The sequence below is a fragment of the Polyodon spathula genome, chromosome 12, assembly GCF_017654505.1.
Source record: "Polyodon spathula isolate WHYD16114869_AA chromosome 12, ASM1765450v1, whole genome shotgun sequence".
In the NCBI taxonomy this organism is placed as follows: Eukaryota; Metazoa; Chordata; class Actinopteri; order Acipenseriformes; family Polyodontidae; genus Polyodon; species Polyodon spathula.
In genome coordinates, this window is record NC_054545.1 from 15619648 (window position 1) to 15643084 (window position 23437).

Genomic DNA, 23437 nt, shown 5'->3' on the forward strand with positions numbered 1-23437 from the left:
AAACTTGCACACAGTTTTTGAAGGAACTCGGCAGGTAGGTTGGCCCAAACATCTTGGAGAACTAACCACAGTTCTTCTGTGGATTTAGGCAGCCTCAGTTGCTTCTCTCTCCATGTAATCCCAGACATGTTGAGATCAGGGCTCTGTGGGGGCCATACCATCACTTCCAGGACTCCTTGTTCTTCTTTACGCTAAAGATAGTTCTTAATGACCTTCGCTGTATGTCTGGGGTCGTTGTCATGCTGCAGAATAAATTTGGGGCCAATCAGGTGCCTTCCTGATGGTATTGCATGATGGATAAGTATCTGCCTGTACTTCTCAGCATTGAGGAGACCATTAATTCTGACCAAATCCCCAACTCCATTTGCAGAAATGCAGCCCTAAATTTGAAAGGCACCTCCACCATGCTTCACTGTTGCCTGCAGACACTCATTCGTGTACTTCTCTCCAGCCCTTCGGCGAACAAATTGCCTTCTGCTACAGCCAAATATTTCAAATTTTGACTCATCTGTCCAGAGCACCTGCTGCTAGTTTTCTGCACCCCAGTTCCTGTGTTTTTGTGCATAGTTGAGTCGCTTGGCCTTGTTTCCACGTCGGAGGTATGGCTTTTTGGCCGCAAGTCTTCCATGAAGGCCATGGGTGTACCAGGGTCCCACTGTTTTCTGCCAATTCTGAGCTGATGGCATTGCTAGACATCTTCCGATTGCGAAGGGAAGTAAGCATGATGTGTCTTTCATCTACTGCAGTAAGTTTCTTTGGCCGACCACTGCGTCTACGGTCCTCAATGTTGCCCGTTTCTTAGTGCTTCTTCAAAAGAGCTTGGACAACACATCTGGAAACCCCTGTCTGCCTGGGAGAGACCTTGCTGATGCAGTATAACTACCTTGTGTCTTGTTGCTGTTCGCAGTCTTGCCATGGTGAATGACTTTTGACAGTAAACTGTCTTAAGCAACCTCACCTTGTTAGCTGAGTTTGGCTGTTCCTCACCCAGTTTTATTCCTCCTACACAGCTGTTTCTGTTAATGATTGTGTTTCAACCTGCTTATTGAACTGATGATCATTAGCACCTGTTTGCTATAATTGTTTAATCATACACCCGACTATATGCCTACAAAATCCCTGACTTTGTGCAAGTGTACCTAGAAGAATTGATGCTGTTTTGAAGGCAAGGGGTGGTCACACCAAATATGGATTTGATGTAGATTTTTCTTCTGTTTACTCACTTTGCCTTTTGTTAATTGATAAATATAAACTATTAACATGTCTATTTTTGAAAGCATTCTTACTTTACAGCATTTTTTCACACCTGCCTAAAACTTTTGCACAGTACTGTGTGTGTATATCTATCTATCTATCTATACTATAATATATATATATATATATATATATATATATATATATATATATATAAAATACATGGATGAATGCTATATTTGTATCCTGAGCCATTTAAACAAAAAAGGGCATAATAGCACAGTGAGGTCAAAATGTCAAAATTCCTCTAGAGGAAAATATACTTGATCTTTGACCCATTCAACTGCTCGAGACCAATTTCAATTCAAACAATTGAAAGAAATGTTCATTAGTGAAATGAGAATACATAAAAAAAATAAAAAAAACATATCGGAGAGGAACTGGAAATTAAAGACATTCCTGTCAATGACTTTCAAAATTTCAATCACTCAATGTTTAACAAATCTGTCTCTGAAGATTTACAATCATCCTTCAACAAGGGGAGCACCAACCAAGCGAGTGACACAAATCTTTGACTCATAGTGACTAATAATAATAAAAATAAATAATATAATAATAATAATAAAAAACATACCCCATTGAAACACATCTATTATTCTCTCTCTCTCTCATATGTATAATATAATGCAACATTCAGGTCTAATAGATTTAATCAAATATTTTAAACACAGATATCAAACAAAATCACAGAAAATGTGAACAAAAATGCAAATCAATGAATCATGACAGGTTTTCAGTATGAAACGTGACACACTGTCAAAATGAAAACATTACAAAGTTAGTATCGAGTATGACCTTGAAGCAGAACATCTCATTCTCCAGGCAACCCCTCTTGCAGACAGGTCGCCTTCAGTCATGCCGATAGCAACCAGGCGATCTTCATTACTCAAGCAGGGCATGGTCGTCTATTTTGCTTTTCATTTTGGCAGTAAAACTTCAGTTGTGTGTGTGTGTGTGTGTGTGTGTGTGTGTGTGTGTGTGTGTGTGTTATTATATATATGTATATATATATATATATATATATATATATATATATATATATATATATATATATATATATATATATATATATTCACTTTGAAATTTAGGAGGCATTGCCTTCTCTCTCTTGATATGTATTAAATTACGTAATAATCCATCTCTCTGATTGGCCAGTTCAATACAACTCATTGTTATTAGCAGTTATTACATTATTAGTAATACTGTCGTATTTGTATGCAAGTGTCAAAGGGGTTTCTCATGTAAATTTTTGTTCCGATGTTCCTTGTTCTGAACAGAACAGGAATGAAAGTGAAATGAGAGTGATTCGGACTCTGACTCTGAGAAGCAGTGGGCCGACCTCGGTTTGCCTTGGCAAAGTCCGAAAAGTTATTTTAGTTTTTATTTCGGGCTTTGCCCTGAGTCAGCAATGAAATGGATCTGAGCTCACATACAGTAGAGATGGCACCTACGTGGCACTCAACCCTGATTCTGCTTCATAGGATACAATATATTTACTTGGGGGGAGCTCTCAATCAGGGCCAATCATTGTATAAAGTGTAATTGTCACACTTTGCAGTGATTTGTATTTTTTTATAGTATGTTTTTATGACTTTATATATTGAATACTAACCTATAAGATGATGGTTTAGTGGACAGTATGTATTTTGGCAAGCGCATTGCCTACGGTATGTCTTTGTGACTGCGTTATTATATGCTAGGTACTACCCGATGATGTTTTACCTGGCAGTTGTCGTGAAAAAGTTGTTAACTTTGGCTGCATCATTAGAAAATATAGTTATCTGTTGACAGCTTAATTATCAATATGTGGTAAAAATATTAAATTATGCATTCAACATTATGACAGCGTTTGACATTAAGGGACTTATGTTGAAGGCTAGGTTGTTTTAAGATTCATATTGGTGGTGTTTTATTTGTCGTGCATTTATAAAGAGATTAAACTTATTATAAGACAGACACAATGTTTGGCTCATGCCTTAAGCAAGGTATATATGTGTCTACTTGACCCAGACATAAAGACTTTAGAGTGAGGTATTTAAAGTTTTAATAATTAACTTTTTGATTATACTGTATGGCAAACGAAATGATCATTTAGAGATGTCTCAAATTGCATTATCACTTGCATATATCTTTAAATGAATATGAGCTATCTGTAAATAAACCCTTTTAAAGATATCTTAATTTCATTTTGAGATATCTGAAAATTAAATAAAAATATCTCAAATTGATTTAAAGATATCTTTAAATAAGGTTTTGCTGGCATGGGATGCCAAACTATCATTTAGAGATATCTCAAAATAACTTCCTGATCATTTCTAAATCATTCTAATATATTGTATTGGGGTACCCCCACCCCTGTGTTTATTTGTATTGTTTTGTATTATTATTATTTTTTAAATGTACAGTTTTGTTTGTTTTATTGTTATAATTTAATAGAAATTGGCAGAGATGATGTTTGCTTCTCGTCTCTGCCAGACTACATCTGGCGAGAATGCGTGATCAGCAGCTAATGATTTATTGACAGATTGGCTATCGACCACGCACATGCGAGAACCTATGCAGAATATGGTTGATGGGTAAACTAGGTAATTGATGACCAGTTAATCCATTCGACCTCAAAGTAAGTCAGCAGCTTTTGCTGACGAGAGAGAGAGAGCGAGCGATGAGAAACATGCACTTCTCTTAAGATAGGTGCACACCAAGACAGTTCACATCACAGTGTAAAGCAAGCAGAATTTCTGTATTGAACAGGCTGGTGAATCTTCAAAGAGCTGTTAGTTTTATCATTGGTAAGTCAATTTCATTCACCTCTATGTAATTGAATGACTGTGGCACTGGCTCTATTCACACAGCTTTACTCGGGCGTCATTAACTATGTTTTGTTTTTGTATGCACATGCTTTCCACTTTATTTAAAGAAATAACATTTGCTATGTGTGCAGGTTCTACACGATTAAGAAGGGTTTGCCTGTTTATTTTTGGACTCTGCCATTTTGTTTTGTGTTTCAATGTTTTGTTTTTGTAAACTTTTTATTTATTTAATAAATGCGCTACCAGCGCTTCAACGTACAGTATTAGTGTCTGTCTCTTCCTGGTCTGACGTCAACACCAAGCCATCCACAGATATCCGAAAATAGCAATAATGGTGTTTCTGACAGTCATCTAAAGCTAAAAAGGATCCGCGCTTCCAATATATTTTGTTCCTCTCTCTTCCTATAGAAAACCCATTTGTCCAGGAAGAGATTCTAAGGGGGCTGTGGGGTGTGATGTTACTGAGCATCTAAAAATTACTTGAATTCACTGAAGATAAGAAAAAGAATATGTGCAATACATACATCTCAACTTTTTATAATACTCTCTTTTGAAAGAGTCACTCCGAGGGCTTTGGCTTGTTTGGAGTGTATTTTGTTCTGGAAGCCTCAAGCATTCCTGCAAACGACTCCAAGGTTTAAAATTAGACTTTAAAAAGCTGATGCTTCCACAGTGCTTGCCTGCTTGCACACTGTCCCCTGGCACATCCACAGACAGGTTATTGCATCAGCCACTTGTTAACTTCAAATAATTACATTTTAACTACAGAGGACATTAGCTATTCTAGAAGAAGCATAAACATCTCTTCTGGAGTGCAGTAGTAAGACCGTAAAACTATAAAAGTTTAGCTAGTATTTATTTATTTTATCAAAATGTGATTTGACCACAAGAGGCAGAAGATGAACAGATTACCAGTTATTACGGCTGCTGTCTTCTTCCCTGATCAGTTCCTAGTTCAGGGGTGTCAAACTCCAGTCCTCGAGGGCTGCAGGGTCTTCTGCTTTTCATTCCAACTTAAGCTCCAATTAACATAATTGATCTAATTATTTAATTGGACATTTCATATTTTTCAAGGTCTTTTACAGTTGATGATTTAAAAAAAAAAATGCGTTTGATTCAAGGTACACGACCTATGAAACATAGCGAGACCTGGAGAGAAGTGTTACATTTGTCCAGTTAATCAAATCATTAGACCAATTAAGTAATTGAGAGCTTGGGTGGAATGAAAAACAAAAAAAAACCCCTGTGAGGATATGGCTTGGACACTGGTCTGATCTGTATGTTCTCTCTATGTCTCTAAGGTGTGTTTTGGAAAAGTCCACACATCACAGTTGACAATGACTGCACTGAACTGAAGCTGAATTCCAAGCTCCGAGGGAGTTTGGGTACCACCGAGTTTTCAAAAGCGGCTTTGATTCTGTCACCAAGCTATGGGGAAAGTGCTTCAGGGTCTAGTGTTTAAAGTTCAAGCGCTGGTTTGAAGAAGAGTAGAATTTACAGTAGACGTGAAGTATTGACGATCCATTGCATTAAATTATCAGAACCAACAGAAGGGAGTCAAAGCAGCTGCTTCAGCAAACTGCTATGATGGTGCGAAAGACTTGAGGCTTTATGACACAATTGAAGGACCTAGCTGAGAAGAATATAGCTGGAGTGCTTGCCACCTCATTTTTGTGAGTAAGAAAGTTGTTTGTAATTGGAAAAAAATAATCTGTACCGTTTCATACAGCCCATACTGCACTGTAGGCGCAACTTCAAAGAGATGACATGCTTGCTTGGTCCTAATGGTTTTGTTGACTGTATAAATACCCCCCCCCCCCGTGACTCATGTTCCTATACATTCATCATTGTAAAATATATGCTGTAAATATTTATAACTGCATTTTTAACTGCTGCGGTAAGAAAAGGTGTGTGACTCACCAGGCCAGCTAACCTTGGATAGATCTCTCCTTCTGTCCTCAGTCCTCCTTGAAAAGAAAAACATCACCACTGGACCCTCTTTGTTTCTTTTAATTATACACTTTGAAACAGAACACAATTAATTAAAAGTTAATGTTTCTTCCTGGTACCTAATCACTTGTGCTGTGCTGTACAGTAGGTCGCTTAACCTGTGCTGTTAGTCAGATTCACCCCCATGGTCATGCAGAAACAAGGGCGTTGTTGGCAGGGAGGGTATTTTTCAGCTGTCAAGGTTTCAGTTTTTTTTAATACCATACCAGTATGCTGCCTTCATCCACTACAGTACACGACATATGAGTCATTTCTGGTTCCACTGAAAGGAAAGATGTTTATTGCATTTCATTTTTCATGCTGTCATTTTTGCTTGTGCTGACTAATTCCAAAACAAATGTCTGTATATTGTACTTCCAAGTGAATCGGTGGTACAGAACACACATTATTCATTGCTGTAGCGTAGTTTGTTTTTAGATGTTCTTTTCTACAGTATTCTTGCTTTAAAACTAAAGTCCTCCCAAACATAATTATACAAAACCAGTGCGACCTGTAGCTTTGTGCAAAAACCTACAGTAGCTGCTCAACTCAGAACATCATTAACTGTTCAATTCCCTTCCAAGAGTTTTACACAGTAGTATTTTGCCACAGTATATTAGCATTTGTACTGCTTTCCCGTGGTTATATGATGTATTTACCATAGTTTACCATGGTTTCACTTGCTTTTTAATATACTTTACCATGGCTCTCTGGGCTTTACAATGCTTACCTATGCTTTACCAAGCTTTCGCTATGCTTTATTTAACTTTGCTATGCTTTTACTATGGGAAGCTTTTATAAAGGTTGATCGGCAAGTAAAACTGTAGGAAACTCCAGTAGACAACGTGGATATACAACATCTGTGTGAAATGTATTAACAATTTAACAATGCCTGTGAAGAGCCATAATCTAAAAGTCCAGCTCTTGGTTGTTCCAGACTGGGGATGATTCTGTTTAAATTGCCATAGGCAAAAGCCTCTCGGAGTGTGTGTTAGCTGTTAGCGAGGTCAGCTCTGTGGAATGCTGTGCATGCACAAGAAGCCTTATGTGGCTTTTACAGTGCAAGCATGGTTCCTAAAACACCATGAAAAGATCTGACATACCATGTTCACACATGAGGTGTCATACATGGGTTTTGAAACCCTTTACAATTTTTTTAGCACACATCCCTTTTTTTAGAATATGATCTTTTCCTTGAACAGCTCGCTGTGCCTTGGAGACCACAGCTCCTCCTTGATCTTGGTCTAGTAGCAACTTGGGAATATCAAAAAAATAAATAAATAAACATGACCGCAGCAGGAAGGACTTTGGAAGGGATTATTAGTATTGAGTATTAAGTGGAAGGAAAAAGGTAATATAGATTAGTTTTATGCTGTGTGCTGTAAGTCTCAGTTTGTGTGTTTAGCTATTTTTGTGGGCTTGCTTTTTTAGAGATTATGGAAATGAAATAAGTTTTACACTTTAGAGAACTGATACTAATTTTTTAAGGGCAGTGGATATTGGTGAAGGGATTGGTTATTGGGTGCATATCTGAAACTTGTGCTGTACTGTAGGTACATCGAACATGCTCAGTAGATGTAGATGCAGGTTATGCACTTTTTAATGCCTTCCAATTGAGTCTCTAGGAGAAACCCCACAAATGGATTGAAAGTATTAAATGCGACACCGCTTGATAGCAGTCGACACTGTCATTCTACTTGCACTTAAAGAAACTGGAACGGATTAGTCCCAGTACACGCTGACACATGTTGACGAACGACACATTACATTGCGACTTGCAGAAGCAGAATGCTTTGGAAGACATTCCACGAGAATCCTGCTTTCTTAGTGATTGTTGCTAGACACCTGCTGCCACAAGCAAAAGTCATTGCAGATGTCATGTATTGAAACAGAAAGGGCCTTTGTAGGGCGGAGACCTGGGTTGTCACATTGTTGCAATGATGTGAAGCACCAGGATCATAAACAAACAAAGAAATATATATGTTGAAGTGTTTTTCTTGCCTTTAGTTGCAAATATGTACACATAGGAGGGTGACAACTGGTGCATATATGCATTACTGTTGGTACCACAGTCGGGTGTGTTCAATTGACCTAATCAGCAACGGGTATATAAATTAGTCATTTATAGTTGCGATTTTTTTTTGCATTTCCTTTAAAAATAGGTAACTTGCTTTTTGTAGTCCTGTTCATATGAAGACATGTCTGTATAAAATGTTTTTCTATTTGCAGCCTTGGTAGCTGATGCATGTTACTCTGACCCATGACTCGTTATACTGTAAATACTTTTTTTTTGTGCAGAATTACTGCCTTTTCCAACTAACAAAACAGCACAAAGAAAACTGGTGTGGATATTACTGATGCCATTGACTTGTGTGAGCTGAGAGATAAAAGTACAGCACTGTCAGTACAGTGGCAAGGGGCCTGGTGATTCAATTCCATTTCTATAGTGGGAGGAACATTTGAAAGCTTCATTTACTGCAGCAGCAGTGATCTGTCCAGAGTGCTGAAATGAAATGTCAGGTCAGTTTTTAATGAGGCTCTACTTGGCAGAATAATTGTAACACATGATCATACCTGCATGCTGTACTGTATGTCTTCATTTGCAGACTCCTCTTTCCATTAAATAACAGGCTCCTTTAGCACTTGGGACTGAAAGAATGATTTTGTCTGCCTGTATCAAGATCTTAGCAATATATTATCTCTGCGGCTGTGGTGGTGAAGTAATATTTTGTTGATTACACACATCATTGACTCTTCACTCTGACAACTGGTAATAAAAGTGCAGGTATCTCTTAGTCAGTACACTCTGGCGTGGAGAGACCCAAATGTCCTTAAAATGACATGAGTCTTTTATGAGCGAGATAGGGACTCGCAGTGTTGTCATGATCACTTGCCAGGCAGTGCATTGGGCTGCAGACACTCACTGTAATTAACGTCCCCTGTAAAATGGAATAAAAATAAGTAAACACCTGTTACAATTAAATTGAAAATAAATGTGCATTTAATGAAGATTCTGCAAATTAAACAAAGGTTCTTTAAAAATAAGCAAGCACTATTTTAAAATGTTGTTTTTTTTTTTTTTTTTAAACATGAATGTTTAAACATGGATTTTCAGTTTTCTTAATTTCTAAAAGGGCCCTATTGAAATAGGAGCAACATTGATCTGGTCAGGTTTTACCTAGAATTATGTTGCAATGTGAACTACCTTTCTCAATGGAGAGTGTGCTTGAAAGCAAATGTGTGTGTGTACTAAAACATAAACAATCTCTACAAGCTGAATCAATGACACTGTGGAAAGTAATTTCCCTTGAAACTGACAGGCCTATGGAAGCCATTCATCAAACCTACATTCCTGCTTGGTGCCTTGAATTACCAAACACCTGTCTGTTAATACCTACCCTTGTGTAGGCTTAGCATCTTTCTCATTTTGTACACCTTTTTAATATCCATTTTGCTTCATGAAATAATGGAACATGAGTATGTAAATAATAGTACCTGACAGAAGGGCATTACAGGTTAAAACCCTCCATATAGAAACTACCTTTGAGAATATAAACCAACAGAACTGTTAACAAAGCCTGTTAACGTGTCCGTCTGGCTGAAGTATGTAGTAAAGTGAAGTGTCAAGATGTCAGGGGAGCCAGCAGGGAAGAATACAGAGAGAAGGAAATGAATTCTGGTGCTGGAAATGGAAATAAGTCATTCAAGCACATCTCAATATGGGTACTGTGAGCGTGAACTCTATTCGCTATTTAAGGCTGTATTTTTAGAACCTCTTGCTTGTTTTTGTTACAGTAAATGATCCCATATGTGCTGACCTACTTTTCCACATTAGTAACGCTAAAGTGATTGTTACATCTGTGGTAGAGGGTTATATATGTATGGTTACAGTCCTTGTTTTCGAATGGGTTAAAGTTAAGTTAAAGCTAGACTCTAGGTGTACATGCCACACATCATAAAATGAAATTATTTGGCACAGCTATCACTTTAAAAGACCATGTATGAAATAGTTAGCAGCATATCCAGATGTAGGGCACACTGCAGGCATATTGGTGTATCCCTACATGCCAATGTTAATGATTATTTTTTGTATAATACAAAATTATTGAAAGTCAGGAAATATCCATTACATTCTTTATATGCCAAAAATGAAATGTAACCTGTTTGACACATTAAATGAATGAATTACCAGATGTATAGAGCAGTTAAAAAGTAAACAGTAGTCAGACTGTTTTGCAAGACAAGAGAAAGAAATATGATGAGTAATGTAACACACTACTTTTTTATTAAGTAATACGCAAGGACATATATATATATATATAATATATATTAACTTGCATTAAACACTGTATTAAAAAAAAAAAGACATCTTTTTTTTTTTTTTTTTTTTTTTTTTAAAAGCTATCGAAGTTGCTTTGATCCCACGTAAAAACCTCACATTATCAAATGACATACAGGGATCAATTGTTTAAATCTTTCTAATGGGTAATAAGTATTATAATGTAAAGTCGTCGTTTTTGGACATCCGTTTACAGAAAGCTGTCTATTTATTTATTAACTGTACGCTTCAAAGTCTATGTGCTTTATTGTAAATACTCCTTTGTTAGTTTGTGCTGCAAGTAAGGCATATTGGAAATAGCAGCAGCAGTTTTTTTTTTTTTTTTCCCCCAGACCATTTTAATGCTGTGTGCACTGCTAGAAATTATTTGGCCTAGCAGCACATTAGAAGCTCTCAAATTACTGCTAATGAATGTATCAGACTTGAACTCCTTGGGTAACCAGTGCACCTGCCCTTGTCTTTAAAAATGCTTTGCGCAGATACTGTAGGAAGGCTTCTATTAAAGGAATAAAGGCTCTTGCTGTATGTTGCATTCATTTTGTAATAGCATTTGTGTAGATTGGCTTTACTTCTTGTTCTGGAGCTGCTGCACCATGGCTTACATCTCTATCCTTTTTCTGTGATTTATAGTAATTAAAGCTTTGTCAATGTGCTTTTCTATGAGCTCATCTTAATTCTCAGCCTGAATCTTGGGCCAGCTCCAGTTCTTGCTCAGGCACCCGGAGCTGCCGATGGAAACCCCCCCAGCTCTATACATAGACTCTGATGCCGCTCTTTAGCTTTCCAGCAGATGGCTATTCTGTGGTTGTCAGGATCACTTTGCAGCAGAGTCACTGCATTCTTTGACACAAGCAAAGAGACGCAGTATTCCAAATGGTGTCCAAATGTTTTTGGACATTCTACTGTAGCACTGTCCTCACAAAACACTAACACTATGCAAACTTAAAGGGCACATAAGGACCTTTTCTTGTATTGTGTTACAAGTTCCCATGTGTTGCCTCAACTCTTTACATAAAGTGTGTGTTTTAATTTATTTATTTATTTTTACATTTTGACCACTTTTTCTAACTTTTAAATTGCATTCCCTGCCAGAAGATGGAGTCTCTTATACCAGCATGGACCTCTCAGAACTACATTTCCCATCATTCTCCTGCTCACTGGTAAATCCGTCTCAGTGATTTTATAAGAAAACATTAACTAAATCCTTAACAAGTACACAATGTGGAGGGAGGTTTGGGACTGTTGTACAAATACGCAATAGCGGTAACTGTGTGAGGTTGGTTGGGACATTATCTATAGTTCGATCCCTCTCTCTACACTCAAATTTGTGATTTGTGCTTCTAGTAAATACTTCGTCTGGTACCAATATTACTTAATAAGCAGTGACTGACTCCTAAACACACAGTGAATGCTTACAATGCAGAGGCAACAAGTCCAAACACACATTGTGAATGGATCCATATTTGGCCCACATCTGTGTGAGTAAATTAGACTAATTGACTGCCAGGCAAAATTATTACACACATACTGCTGATCCGGCATAATTCATGACTGACCAATGAATGGTTCTTTGTAGTAAACAGTGATTCCTAATATAAGGTGCAATATCTGCTACAAACCCTTTGCAAAACCAAACAAGTGCAGTTGAAGATTAATGTTGGAATTGGACTAGAAGCTGCAAATGCACCAGCAACCAATCAATGGTGTGCATCTGAGGAGATCAGCTCAAAAGAGACCTTATTAGGGAAAGAGAACGGGTGATTGAGTAGTGGAAAATAAGTGGCCACTGGTCTGGCAATGATCACGAGGAGATGGTTTGAATTCATTTTCGTTAATCTTGCTCTAAACTTCTTCCAACCTCTGTCTCAGTTAGATAGGAATGCTGCTTCTTGAAGTAGAAAATATGATGTCCAGCCCATGGTATTAAAACAGTTTCTTTCTATTTCCAAAAACAATTGATCAGTTGCGTGGAAGAGCTAGATGGTACTGGGATACTGGGCACATCTTCTGTGGTTCAAAGACTTTTATCAGGGATGTCTTGTGTGCTCCCCCTGGGTGAAAGTAAAGACTGGCGATTTAGCCAGACAGTGTTTTAAAAGGGGAAATGCATTGGTTAGGGTTGCACTGTTCAGTTTAAGTATGAATGTTCTGCCCATACTGCTCTCCCATAACCTTAGTGTACTGTACCTTGGAACCTGTCATTGTTACACCATGAGTGACCGTAAACCATCATGTTCAGCCGTGATGTCTATTTTAGATTTATGGAAGCTTTAGAGCTTTCTCTGTCACATGCTGTTGATCCAGTTAATGTTTTAACAAGACAGTAAATCATCCTTCAGAACCTCAAAACTCTATCATTATTCTGAAGAAAGGACTAGCCCAATTGTTTGCTTGACTTAGTTTCTTATAATTTTTACTTTTAACAGAACGATGCAACTCTTGTATTTGAATATGCTTAAAAATGCTGACCCTTCCTCAGTGTGACGCTGTTCCCTGGTGGAATTCAGCCAGGACACACTTAAGCACCCGGTGCCTCTGTGAAATCAATAATAAGAAAATACAATTTGCAATATACTACCCAACCCGTATTTGATCTGGTTTTTTTATGGCTTTAACGTGATGCAACTTAGACTTCAAGTCATGTGTAATAAGTAAATGGCATTCTTGCCAATTGATAGCTTGGTAACTTTCTTCCTCCCCTGGTATACGTTGAAGCTACTGAATTGCATTTAAGCTAAATAACTGGCTTTTCCACCTCTTGGCTCTTGCAAAGAAAAAGCTTTTGGGATGCCTTTGTAAGCAATGTTGCACAGTACCATTGTACAATTCTGTAACGATTTGAACAGAGGAGTCGACTTCAGCATCGCCCTGCTTTCTGTTTTTCTTACTGAGGTTTTCTGTGAATTGCTATTAAGAAAGCCCTCCATTACTGTAAAGATTACAGCTGAGTAGGATACTGTGTATCTCTTTATACTGAGTTGCAGTATTCTGTCATGTCATGACCACCTAACTGTATTGCATGTAGTAGGTGGAATGTGGCTAGCATTACTATCTGTCTGTAGCGGTTTGTTCACACTGCTCTATACATTACCGATTCAATTAGCGGACAGTCATTTTCTGTAAGTTCCAAGTCACAGAAGGCTAATAGCAATTAAGAAATCAATGGATTGTTATTATTCGTTGATCTGTTATTGAGAAGTTAATTGAGATTTACCGTTCCTGTTTATAAGGACGCACCATTCATTCAGTTGTTTCTAACACAAATGTCTTCACATAAGCCACTAACAATAACAGCTAGTCAGCTATTTAAACTGGCATGGAATTTGAGAAATACCAGGGCACAAGTGCACCCATTGAAATGGTTTTAAAGGAAGCCTTAACACTTAGTCTTATTTTTCCTCCTCAGATTTGTTATTGAATTTGACCTTTCATAGCCTCTTATCATTCCTAACCATTAACCCCTTAAGGCACACAAGGAATTGAGCAGTTGTTCAGGAGGTTTATTCTTAAAATACATTTGACTCAAGTATCACAAGGAAACTGACAATTTAGATAACCTGTCAGTAAACTTTAAACTCTGTTTCATGCACCTCATTGCAAAAGTAAGGAAGTTATAGTCATCTTTATTTGTGGGACCCTCTTTTTCAATGTAACATTTGGAGCGTGAAAAAGACTTCTGGTCAAAATGGTTGCTACTGAATGTATTACATTTCTTTTAGTGTTTCTAAATGTTGCCTCTTATTAAGGTAAGCTTATTGTAAATGAGAAAGTCATTTAGTAGATGGATCTGAACCGGTGCCCATGTCTGCACCTTGCCCTGAAGTGGCACAGAGTGAGTCACGTCCAAGAGCTGTGACCTTACTCCAGTTTTATTTTACATAATGTGTGTGTGTTCAGAATGATTAAGGCAGTTTTAAAAATAAAACAATTATTCAACTAAAGCTGGACTGGAATGCTTTCATCTCTGGGTGTTGGCAAAATGTGCTGAAGGGGGTTATTTTATGCTATTAAAATATGGGTGTCTGTACTATTCACAGCATGTAAAGATTTAAAATCTTTCTGCACCAAGTCTTAAAGGTGTATCTCTTAGCTGTCAAAAAGCCTTGCTTGTGCCTTTTCTTTCTCATTGCTTGTGTTTGTGCACATGCCTTACAGTCTAGTACACAGCTTTGTATTTGTTCAATTAATTTCTTTCTTTCTTTCTGTACTTATTTCAATGATTTAACTTAAAGTAAGCATCTTGTTTGAAATATCTGTGAAGTTTTTGGGGTTGAAGACAATTCAGCCCGCAGATGTCTATGCTTGCCGAATGTTGTCCAGTTTCTTACCAGCTTCTGTTCTCTGACAGGACGATGAAGTTGTGCTCCAGTGCATTTCCAGTATCCAGAAAGAGCAACGGAAGTTTTGTCTGTCGGCTGAGGGACTAGGTAATCGATTGTGCTTCTTGGAACCAACTTCCGAGGCCAAGGTAAGGCAACATTGTTAATGTGGGAGAGTGAAACCTTCTGGTCTAGAATCAAGCAGTATTATGCATTAAATCAAATATCAACATCTCTGAATATATGGAGACTGTCACATTTACATTTTACAGTAGAGTGTACCTTTTAATATTGCTGGTGGCTATAAGTTTGTTACATTTCAAAATACTTTTATAATAACCATTTGTTGCTGTGTTTAGAATCAGTCTCTTTAATGACGATGGGAAAAAAGCCATTAGCCCTTAATTATCGTACTTTACTGTTTTGGGAAAGCAAACATTGCTGACTGTTTCGTAATAGAATTATCTGCACCAATAGTCCTTTTTTAATCAGAATAAATTTCCTTGCGTTGTAATTAATTTCCTTAATCTCCAGATGTTGCAGCAAACAAAAAAGGTATTCTTTCCAAACAAAAGAGAACATCAGTAAGGTTGATTTAAATGCCACATTTACATTTCTCAGGGTACCCTGTTCCCTGATCGTGTGGAGAAGCAGGTTGTAATCCACATCTGACTGTAATTAAACTAGACGAGTGATGTGTGGCAGGGTAATTTTACTTCATTGCATTATAGGTTATCTATGTATAAACAGCATCCCTCTGGGAGATACCATTAGAAAAATCACCAACAGTAGAACACATCCTTAATGGTGCAGCACAAATAAAAAGCATCTTATTTTGATTCTCATCTTCTTTAAAATCCACCCGTCGCTCTGTGTATTTTAATTTATACAAGAAAAGGAATATAGAATGCTGATTCTAAAAACACGACTGAGTAAACTGCATTAGTCAGAAGTTTTTTTTTCAAACATTTACTGTACATTGTATATGTATTATTTATTATTATTATTATTATTATTATTTGTAACTTGCCTCAGCTGGGAATCGGGCTAGTGAGCTTCTGATTGTATGACTCTCCCTCACTCCAGCACGGTAGTATCTTTACTGGTTGTGTTTCAGGTCGGAAGTGGTCATTTGTATACTGGCCTCATTGCAGAAGTCCATGTTGATCAGGAATGCCCAGAGACTACCCCAATGTTAAAACTTGCCAAATGACTTCATTCAACACTCCTAATATGGTGTATTATCCCATATAAAGAACACATTATATGGGATAATACACTATATTATTTATGCAAATTCAGAGGGTATCCCTTTAAGCATACTAAAAATGACCAATAAAATATATCTTTCAAAAAAAGAAGGAAAGGGTATTTTTGCTTCTTGGCTGATTTTAAGACAACAGCCTTTTGGTTAATAAACTAATACTTTAATAGCCAACCCTATTGATTCTGCATTCCGCAGAGATACCGTATACAGTCACTCTCCGTCGTAGGCTTGTCTATGTTACCTCTGGTCGTAGCCCACAGTAAATTAAATAGGGAGTTGTACAGAGATGGAACTGCTGCCCTTTCCTGCCACATAGACTGAAAACACAATCTTGGTTCATTTGTGCTGAGTTTCATTCTCATTTATAGCTCTTGCTTGTGCTTGCAGTATTTTCTTTCACTTGCGTGCCAGCCTTGAGCAGGGTGTGTCTCGGGTCACACGTCTGCATTACACTCAGGGAGTGAGCCACCCCTGCTTTTCCTGCCTGAGTGTAAATTACATTCTGTGTAGTTGGGTTTGCTGCAGAACAAAGAACTTTGTTTGTTTTAATATTCCTCTAGAATTGTGAATATAAGTGGAAAATCCTACCTATTAAATTAAATGAGTATTCTGCAGTGTGAACGTATTTAAAATATATTAAGAGGTTCATGTATCAAGCGTTTGTGACAGCATTAAGGCCATAGACGGCCTTAAAATGACCCTGTATGTATCATTACTCTTTTTGATCTCCCTGAGGATGAAATTATAGCTCGATACCAGCTATTTCATTATGTACAATTGTTTGTATTTGTTGTATAATAACCTTGATTCACTAAGTTATCCTTTTCAATATGTATGTTTTGGTTTTATTCATTGTATAATATTAATATGATGTAAAGTCAAGACACTTAGTCAACACAGGTCATTTCTACCTCTCCAAATGACCTACCTATTGTTCAATTGCAGTAGCCCATCGGATAGCCAGTAAATAATTTACTAGTTCCAATACATAATTGACTTTGAATGACCATATGTCTTTAATCCCAAATCAAAATGAACAGTAGCCTGTTTAGTGAAACATTGACTCCCACAGTTTGGTATTTCCTATGTTGGATTTACTTGTTTGCAAGTCTGGGGGATTTTGTTTGACTCTGACTCAACCGATACATTTCAAGTGTTCAGTAATTAAAGACTGTATTGTCCTCTTTTCTCCACCCTCCATCCAACAGTGCTAAATTGGAGTCTGGTCAGTGAACCAAGAACATTGCCTTTTACACTTTAGTGATATAATATTATATGCAGATACATGTCATGCTATGCAATGGTAATTGAAATAATAGGGGTGACAATGCTTAAGGCATCACTTTAATTACCCAGTTTTGACAGTCTGCTTTAGACCCAAAGCATATAAAACATTGTGATCACCACATGCTAACTAAAGATAGGGCTGCTAATTAAAACATCAATCTTGGTAATTTCCAATAACTCTCTTTCAGTTGCCTTCTTGATCTGATTTAGTTTTGCTGGTTTGGCATATTTTGCAGCACTCAGGATATACAGTACAGGGCATCATTTTCTGCAGCTGTCAGCTTAATTAATGAGAACAAGAGGAATCTTCCTAGCCTGTGTTTCTTCAAGCTGAACAGGAATAAAAAGGTGTCTTGTGAGGAGGTGCAGTCTTTCAAATGGTATTGTTGACAGGTGACGTGCCCAAGCTGTGTGCCAGTCAGCAACCTGAGCTAACCAAAGGGCCTCAGACAGCCTTGAGGGCAGCTAAAACAGCTGGTCAAAAACAGTTCTTGGCCTTAATAATAAACGTGTTTTTTTTAGATAATAATACTGCAAGAGTATTTATTTCTCAATTGTATCAAGACCAAAATATGATTATCTAAATGCTGTTGAGCATTATCAATTTGTCAAAATTGATTTGCCCACTTTTTCTTTTAAACAAAAATAGAAACAAATGATTTTAATGATATAATCCAGTTTTAAAGTGTGTTTCTGAAGAAAGGAACTGCCTCAGTATTGTCTTTATGCAGGGGCAGGTTGTACAGCCCTGTCATAGTATGAGATTGGGAGCAGGCTGATATACTGTATGATTACAGATCTGCACATTAGATGCACATTGTTTTGTAGGGTGAATATTGCGTGGGTTTGCATTGACATGCCTGCTGTGCTTCCCCTGTCTCTGCAGTATGTTCCTCCGGACCTGTGCGTGTGTAACTTTGTGCTGGAGCAGGCCCTGTCTGTGCGAGCCCTGCAGGAGATGCTGGCCAACACCGCTGAGAATGCAGGTGAAGGGGTAAGTGATGCACGCACACACACACACAGGCACCACCTCTGTTAAAGGTGTCAAACGTACTTCTCTCAGGTCTCATGAGGTGACAGCATCAAGCCTCTTCTAGGGGACTCAATGTGACATTGCCAGGAAGTGTAAACATTTTTGGCCCATATTCTCTGTCAAAAACGTTATCACAAGTAAAAAAAAAAAAAAAAAAAAAAAATTTAAACCGTCTTCAGCAATTACAGTAATACAATGTCTAGTTTTTTTTAATAACAATTATATTAGTGAGGCCTTTTTGAAAATGTAATTTTTTTCTTATTTGTTGTCATACACAGGATGTTTGTTACTGTACTGTATGTAAGCACACACTAGCTAATGCTGTTCATGTTATGTGTTGCACTCTATGTTTTTCCCCTGTCTGACTTTGACTTTAGAGTGGTCATGCCTTTCCAGTTTAAGTTAAATTGACTTCTGAATCATACTAGAGACACCACAGACTGATTGTGAAACATAAACTTAATTCTCGCTTTTGTTTTCTGCAAAGTTGTAAAAGAGAGAGAAAATGCACTCTGTGGTACATCAAATTGACCAAGAAATGGTCAAATTCCAAGACACTTGTGGATTATGTGGATGTTTTGTTTTTATGGCTGTGCTTTGGCTCACTACATTCTTTTCTCATTCATTTAAGAAGGAGAGGGGAGGGTGATAAAAGACAATCCCGAAAATAATCTAATCATTTACAAAAGGGACCTCAGTACTCATTGACAGAGACCTAGTATTGCCCCTACTGCATCTGTCTCTGAAGTCTAAACCAGGTGGTAAATGTTTTCTTAGCAGTAGGCAAGTACACAAGTGGGTATTATAGTATAAGGTTCTGCTCAACCTACTGAGAAATACCTTACAGTGCTTTATTTCAGTCCCGTCCCCCTCTGTTTGAAAAAATAATTACACTCGGACACACTGCACAATTCAAAACATACACACAAGTTCAGTATATGTTTGAAATGAATGAAGTTCAACACATTAAATTTCTTACAGCAATTTCTGAATTTTTGATATTCTGATAACCACAGCATTACAATTACATTTCTTATCTGTTATTTTCACAAGACGCGTTGTCATCGGCCCCGTTTTCTTATGCTGATGGTCTTGATTGGTTCAAGGCATGTAAAAGTGCTGGAGTCTCACTCCAATAGTGTAGCAGCAATCGACCTTGTGACCTACATCACAGGATGCGATTGGGTACCAAGAAGCAGCAGTTTGATTATAAAAAACCTCCTAGAACAAAAGGTCTTTTGGCACCATGAAAGAAAGACCAGTGATAATATGAATGTTAAATTGGTAATGATTTAAAATCCCTGGGTATCACTCCTGCAACAAAGAATGCATATATTCTAAGATAAGACAACTTCCAAAGACTTTGAGCTTTTATTAAATTGAGACCTTTTTTTTTTTAATTAGCTTTCATTGGCTGCAGAAGATCAGAAGCTATATAATTTAACTTGTTTTTTTTTGTTCTATCATTTATCTTTATTTTATTCATGCTAGCCCAAAGGCCTCGACAGATGGGTATGTTGCTTCTCATTTCATTCATTCATACATTGTGTACATTATGGAATTGCATGACCGCTTCTGCAGTGCAGTGGTTTACAGTTTCGCTTTCACTTCAAAATGTTCAGGCTCTGCAGAGAGCTGTTTTTATTTTGGAGGAAGTTTGGTTTAGTATTTTCTGCTGCATCTCATCCCAGATTCGGTTCATTTACTAAACTTTACGATTTAAACTTCAATTAAAAGTTGAAACATATTGTTAATGTTTGTATACACCCAGATAACCTATAACAAGAAACACTCTAAAAGTTGTTGAGGTGTTCCTATATACAGAGACTACAGTACTACAGTGGTGTCTGAATGCATGGAAGAATGTTAAAGCACGTGTCCGTTTCATTTACTGTCTGGAGATGAAGATACTTTCACTTGTCAAAGCTTCAACTGACAAGGGCTAAGTTAAGGAATTAAGATATCCACACTTCCACACCAAAATGATCAAACATTTTCAAGTGCAAGTGCCAGCTGTAGACTGCTGAAAGCTAATACTTCTTGCTTTTTTAAAAATTATTCTCATAGTACATTTACAAATAAATTAGCCTGAATTCACTCATAAGTGAAAGAGATGTGGTGTTTGGGTGTTGACATAAAACCTCAATCTAACCAGACTTGCTTTTTTTTCATAACAGCACAGTCCTTCTTCTTAAGTCATAGTTCTTTTTTTTTTTATCTGCTCTTCTCTATCTTCTTGTTTTCCATACTACTGAGTGTGAAAACCCACTAACAGAGTAGGAGTCCATTCTAAATGCTCTCCTCTCTTGGGAGTGTGCCTAACTTCTAAATGGAGCATGGAGCTCAGCATTGTGTTATTGTGTATCTATCATACCAGGTTGTAAGACTGTATGATTGTGTATCTCTTATACCAGGTTGTAAGACTGTGTGATTGTGTATCTATCATACCAGGTTGTAATTGTTTTGTGACTCCGTCTTCCTTCTACAGTGATGTCCATTAGGACACAGCACTTCTGTTGTCCTGTCTGTCTGCAGATTGGTGTCAAGGCACTTTCTGCCGATTCTTTGAGTTGTGCTGGACTATCCAATTAGCGAGCCAGCAGCTTGTGTCTCTTGTTCAGTTTGCTAACAGCTACCTTCCCCTGAACTTATTAAATACGTAATGCAGCATTCTTTACCCTTCAGTAGTGAGTTTGACCTTGGTTCAAAACCCAACAGCGTGTAGCTTCAATACAATAACTTTAGATTGATGAACGGACTCCCGTATGCAAAGGTGGTTGGCTGACTTCATTTGCATGATGTGTAGACTAATCTAGAGAATGTGACATTGAACTTTTAAGTTATTGCTGCTTACACTTGCGTGCCAACGTTGTCGCGAAAGAGTGAGTGTTCTGGAACCAGTGTGAGTTTCTGAGAACATGAAAGCATTTTATGAGAAATAATAAAGTCCATTAGACCCAGCATGCATGTTTTCTTTTGATTTCAATTTCCTTTCTCTCACACTCTTGTATCCTCTTTTTCTAAATAAATTAATCTAATTGTTTACCGGACCCATTTATAATGCTGGAAAAAAATGGGGAAACTCCTGCGATACCTGGAGCACATGGTTTCACTAACAATGGGCAAGATGCTGGATCTGTATTGTCCAGCTGGTTATCTGATGACAGCCTTAAATCCCGTTGACACTGTTTTTTTTTTTTTTACATTGATACACATATTGGTATATTAGAGTAGTTTACTGGTCTGTTATCTTTCCTATAGTACCTGAACGCTGTGCAGGTGTGAGGTGTGATAGAGATGAATAGGATATAAACTGTATTATAATAACTGATTCTTACAGTCCACACAATATTTAAACAATTGGCAGTAGCCTTCCAGGGCCTGTACAGTAAGTGGACAGCACTCTTCTTCATCAGCAATCCACCAGATCTGATTCTGCAGTAACACAGGGTGCATGTCTTAGCACATTATAAAATATATAGTGCGTTAACAATTCATCAATTGAAACAAAGAATTGGGATTTACCATGCCCTGTCTTTTGTATGCTGTGCTTTACTGAGTTATTACTCAAGTAGGTATGTACATTGTAAATTATATTGCGGGCAAAACTAAGACACATCTTCAATCTTATAAATTCAAGTTAATTCAGTATGCAGAGTACTTGAATTAATCCCGAGCTGGGTTTATGTGCAAGAAAGGCACCAATATCAATCGGAGACGTCCATGTACCAGTATATGATTTAAATCCACTTTAATTGTATAACCAGCCATCAGACTCTGTGACCTACAGAACAGGAAGTGATTCGGTGCCAGAAAGCAGCATCTTAACCCCTTTTGACATAAGTTTGAAAACCTACACGTCCTGTGTAATGTATTCAGGACAACAAACTGGGTTTTCTTCAAAACAAACTGCTTTAGCATACATTTCTGGAGAAGTAATAGGCATACAGTTACAACATGTACTTACTGTCATGGCTTCAGTTACTAATATTGGTGAAAGGATCCTCACTTAATGATTATCAGGGTCTAACTGGGAGTATAGCTGTATTTGGGAGTTTCTGAAGTCTAGTTAAACACCTTGAATAAAAAAGCGATGAAGTTTTGTTATTCAAGCTGTGGTCAGCTGCTCTCACTGTTATTAATGACTTTCATTTCTGGTTCGTTGGATAGTAGGTCTGCTAATACAGACCTTGTTACTTTCCTGTCAGGTTTTTTTTTTTTTTTTTTTAAACCTGGAAATGCCAGCATCTTGCGTAATTGAAGAAACACAATGAGGATTTGAAAGCCATTCTATTATCATTTGTACCTTTTTTTTTTCCCTTTGCTCTCCTGATTGTTGTAAACTCTGTGTAATTATCTTTTGTAAGAAAAGGAAAGTGCTGAAGGGAAAAAAAAACAGCATTCTTGTAACATCTGCCAACCAACTAAGTAGAGTATCATATGCCAAAGTAAAAAAAAAAAAACTACAAACTGCTGTTCAATACTAATACCATTCCTATAAATAAAATTATGATGAAAGTGGAAAGCTATTGTTGTTGCCACAATTAAATTGAACGAATCGACAGCAGCAAAACCTGACATGACTGTCATTTCAGAAAGATTTAATCAATTCATTAATTTGCCACACTTAAAACACCCTCTGTCAAGGAGCTGAAGCTATTGAAACAAATTCTTTATAGAATCTGTCAGGAAAGCCAAGACAGACATTGCTTGTGTTAAGCATGGCACACTTTCTGAACAGTTCCTTATAGACAGCTTATTGTTAGGGCTGGATTTTCTTTCACGGTAAAAAGGGGCTTATTTCACGGTCTAAGAAAAGGTATTTCAACATATTTCACAGTTAAACATACTGTTTAGTAAAGCAGAAAAATATAGTGTTGTCACATTCAAAATCAATCATTTTCTCTAGAGCTGTTACACAACAAATGTTCCTAAATATTTAAATACTTACCTGAAAAACCATTAATGTTAAATTGTAGAATAATATATTTTTTTTTATGTCCACCTTTTTAAAGAGATTCTATTTTCACCATCAGTGAATTAATAATCAAACAAAATAAAAACATAAATAGATGCTAAAATAACCCTATACATGTGAAATGACCCCTTCTTGTACTGGCCAGTCTTTGGTACTGCTGG

General features: G+C 37.2%; 1 protein-coding gene across 18 annotated transcripts in view; it reads left to right on the plus strand.

The window, feature by feature from the left end:
- The window catches only part of ryr3 (ryanodine receptor 3), a 146022-nt gene that overhangs the window by 4428 nt on the left and 118157 nt on the right, over positions 1-23437 (plus strand). For 13 of the 18 annotated variants that reach the window (XM_041267175.1, XM_041267178.1, XM_041267177.1 and 10 more), the window contains exons 2-4: positions 14741-14860; positions 18152-18259; positions 19790-19810. In XM_041267175.1, coding sequence (XP_041123109.1) covers positions 14741-14860; positions 18152-18259; positions 19790-19810 — 249 coding nt within the window. The remainder of the gene's footprint in view (positions 1-14740; positions 14861-18151; positions 18260-19789; positions 19811-23437) is intronic. The other 5 variants (XM_041267182.1, XM_041267184.1, XM_041267193.1 and 2 more) reach the window with 1 other exon arrangement.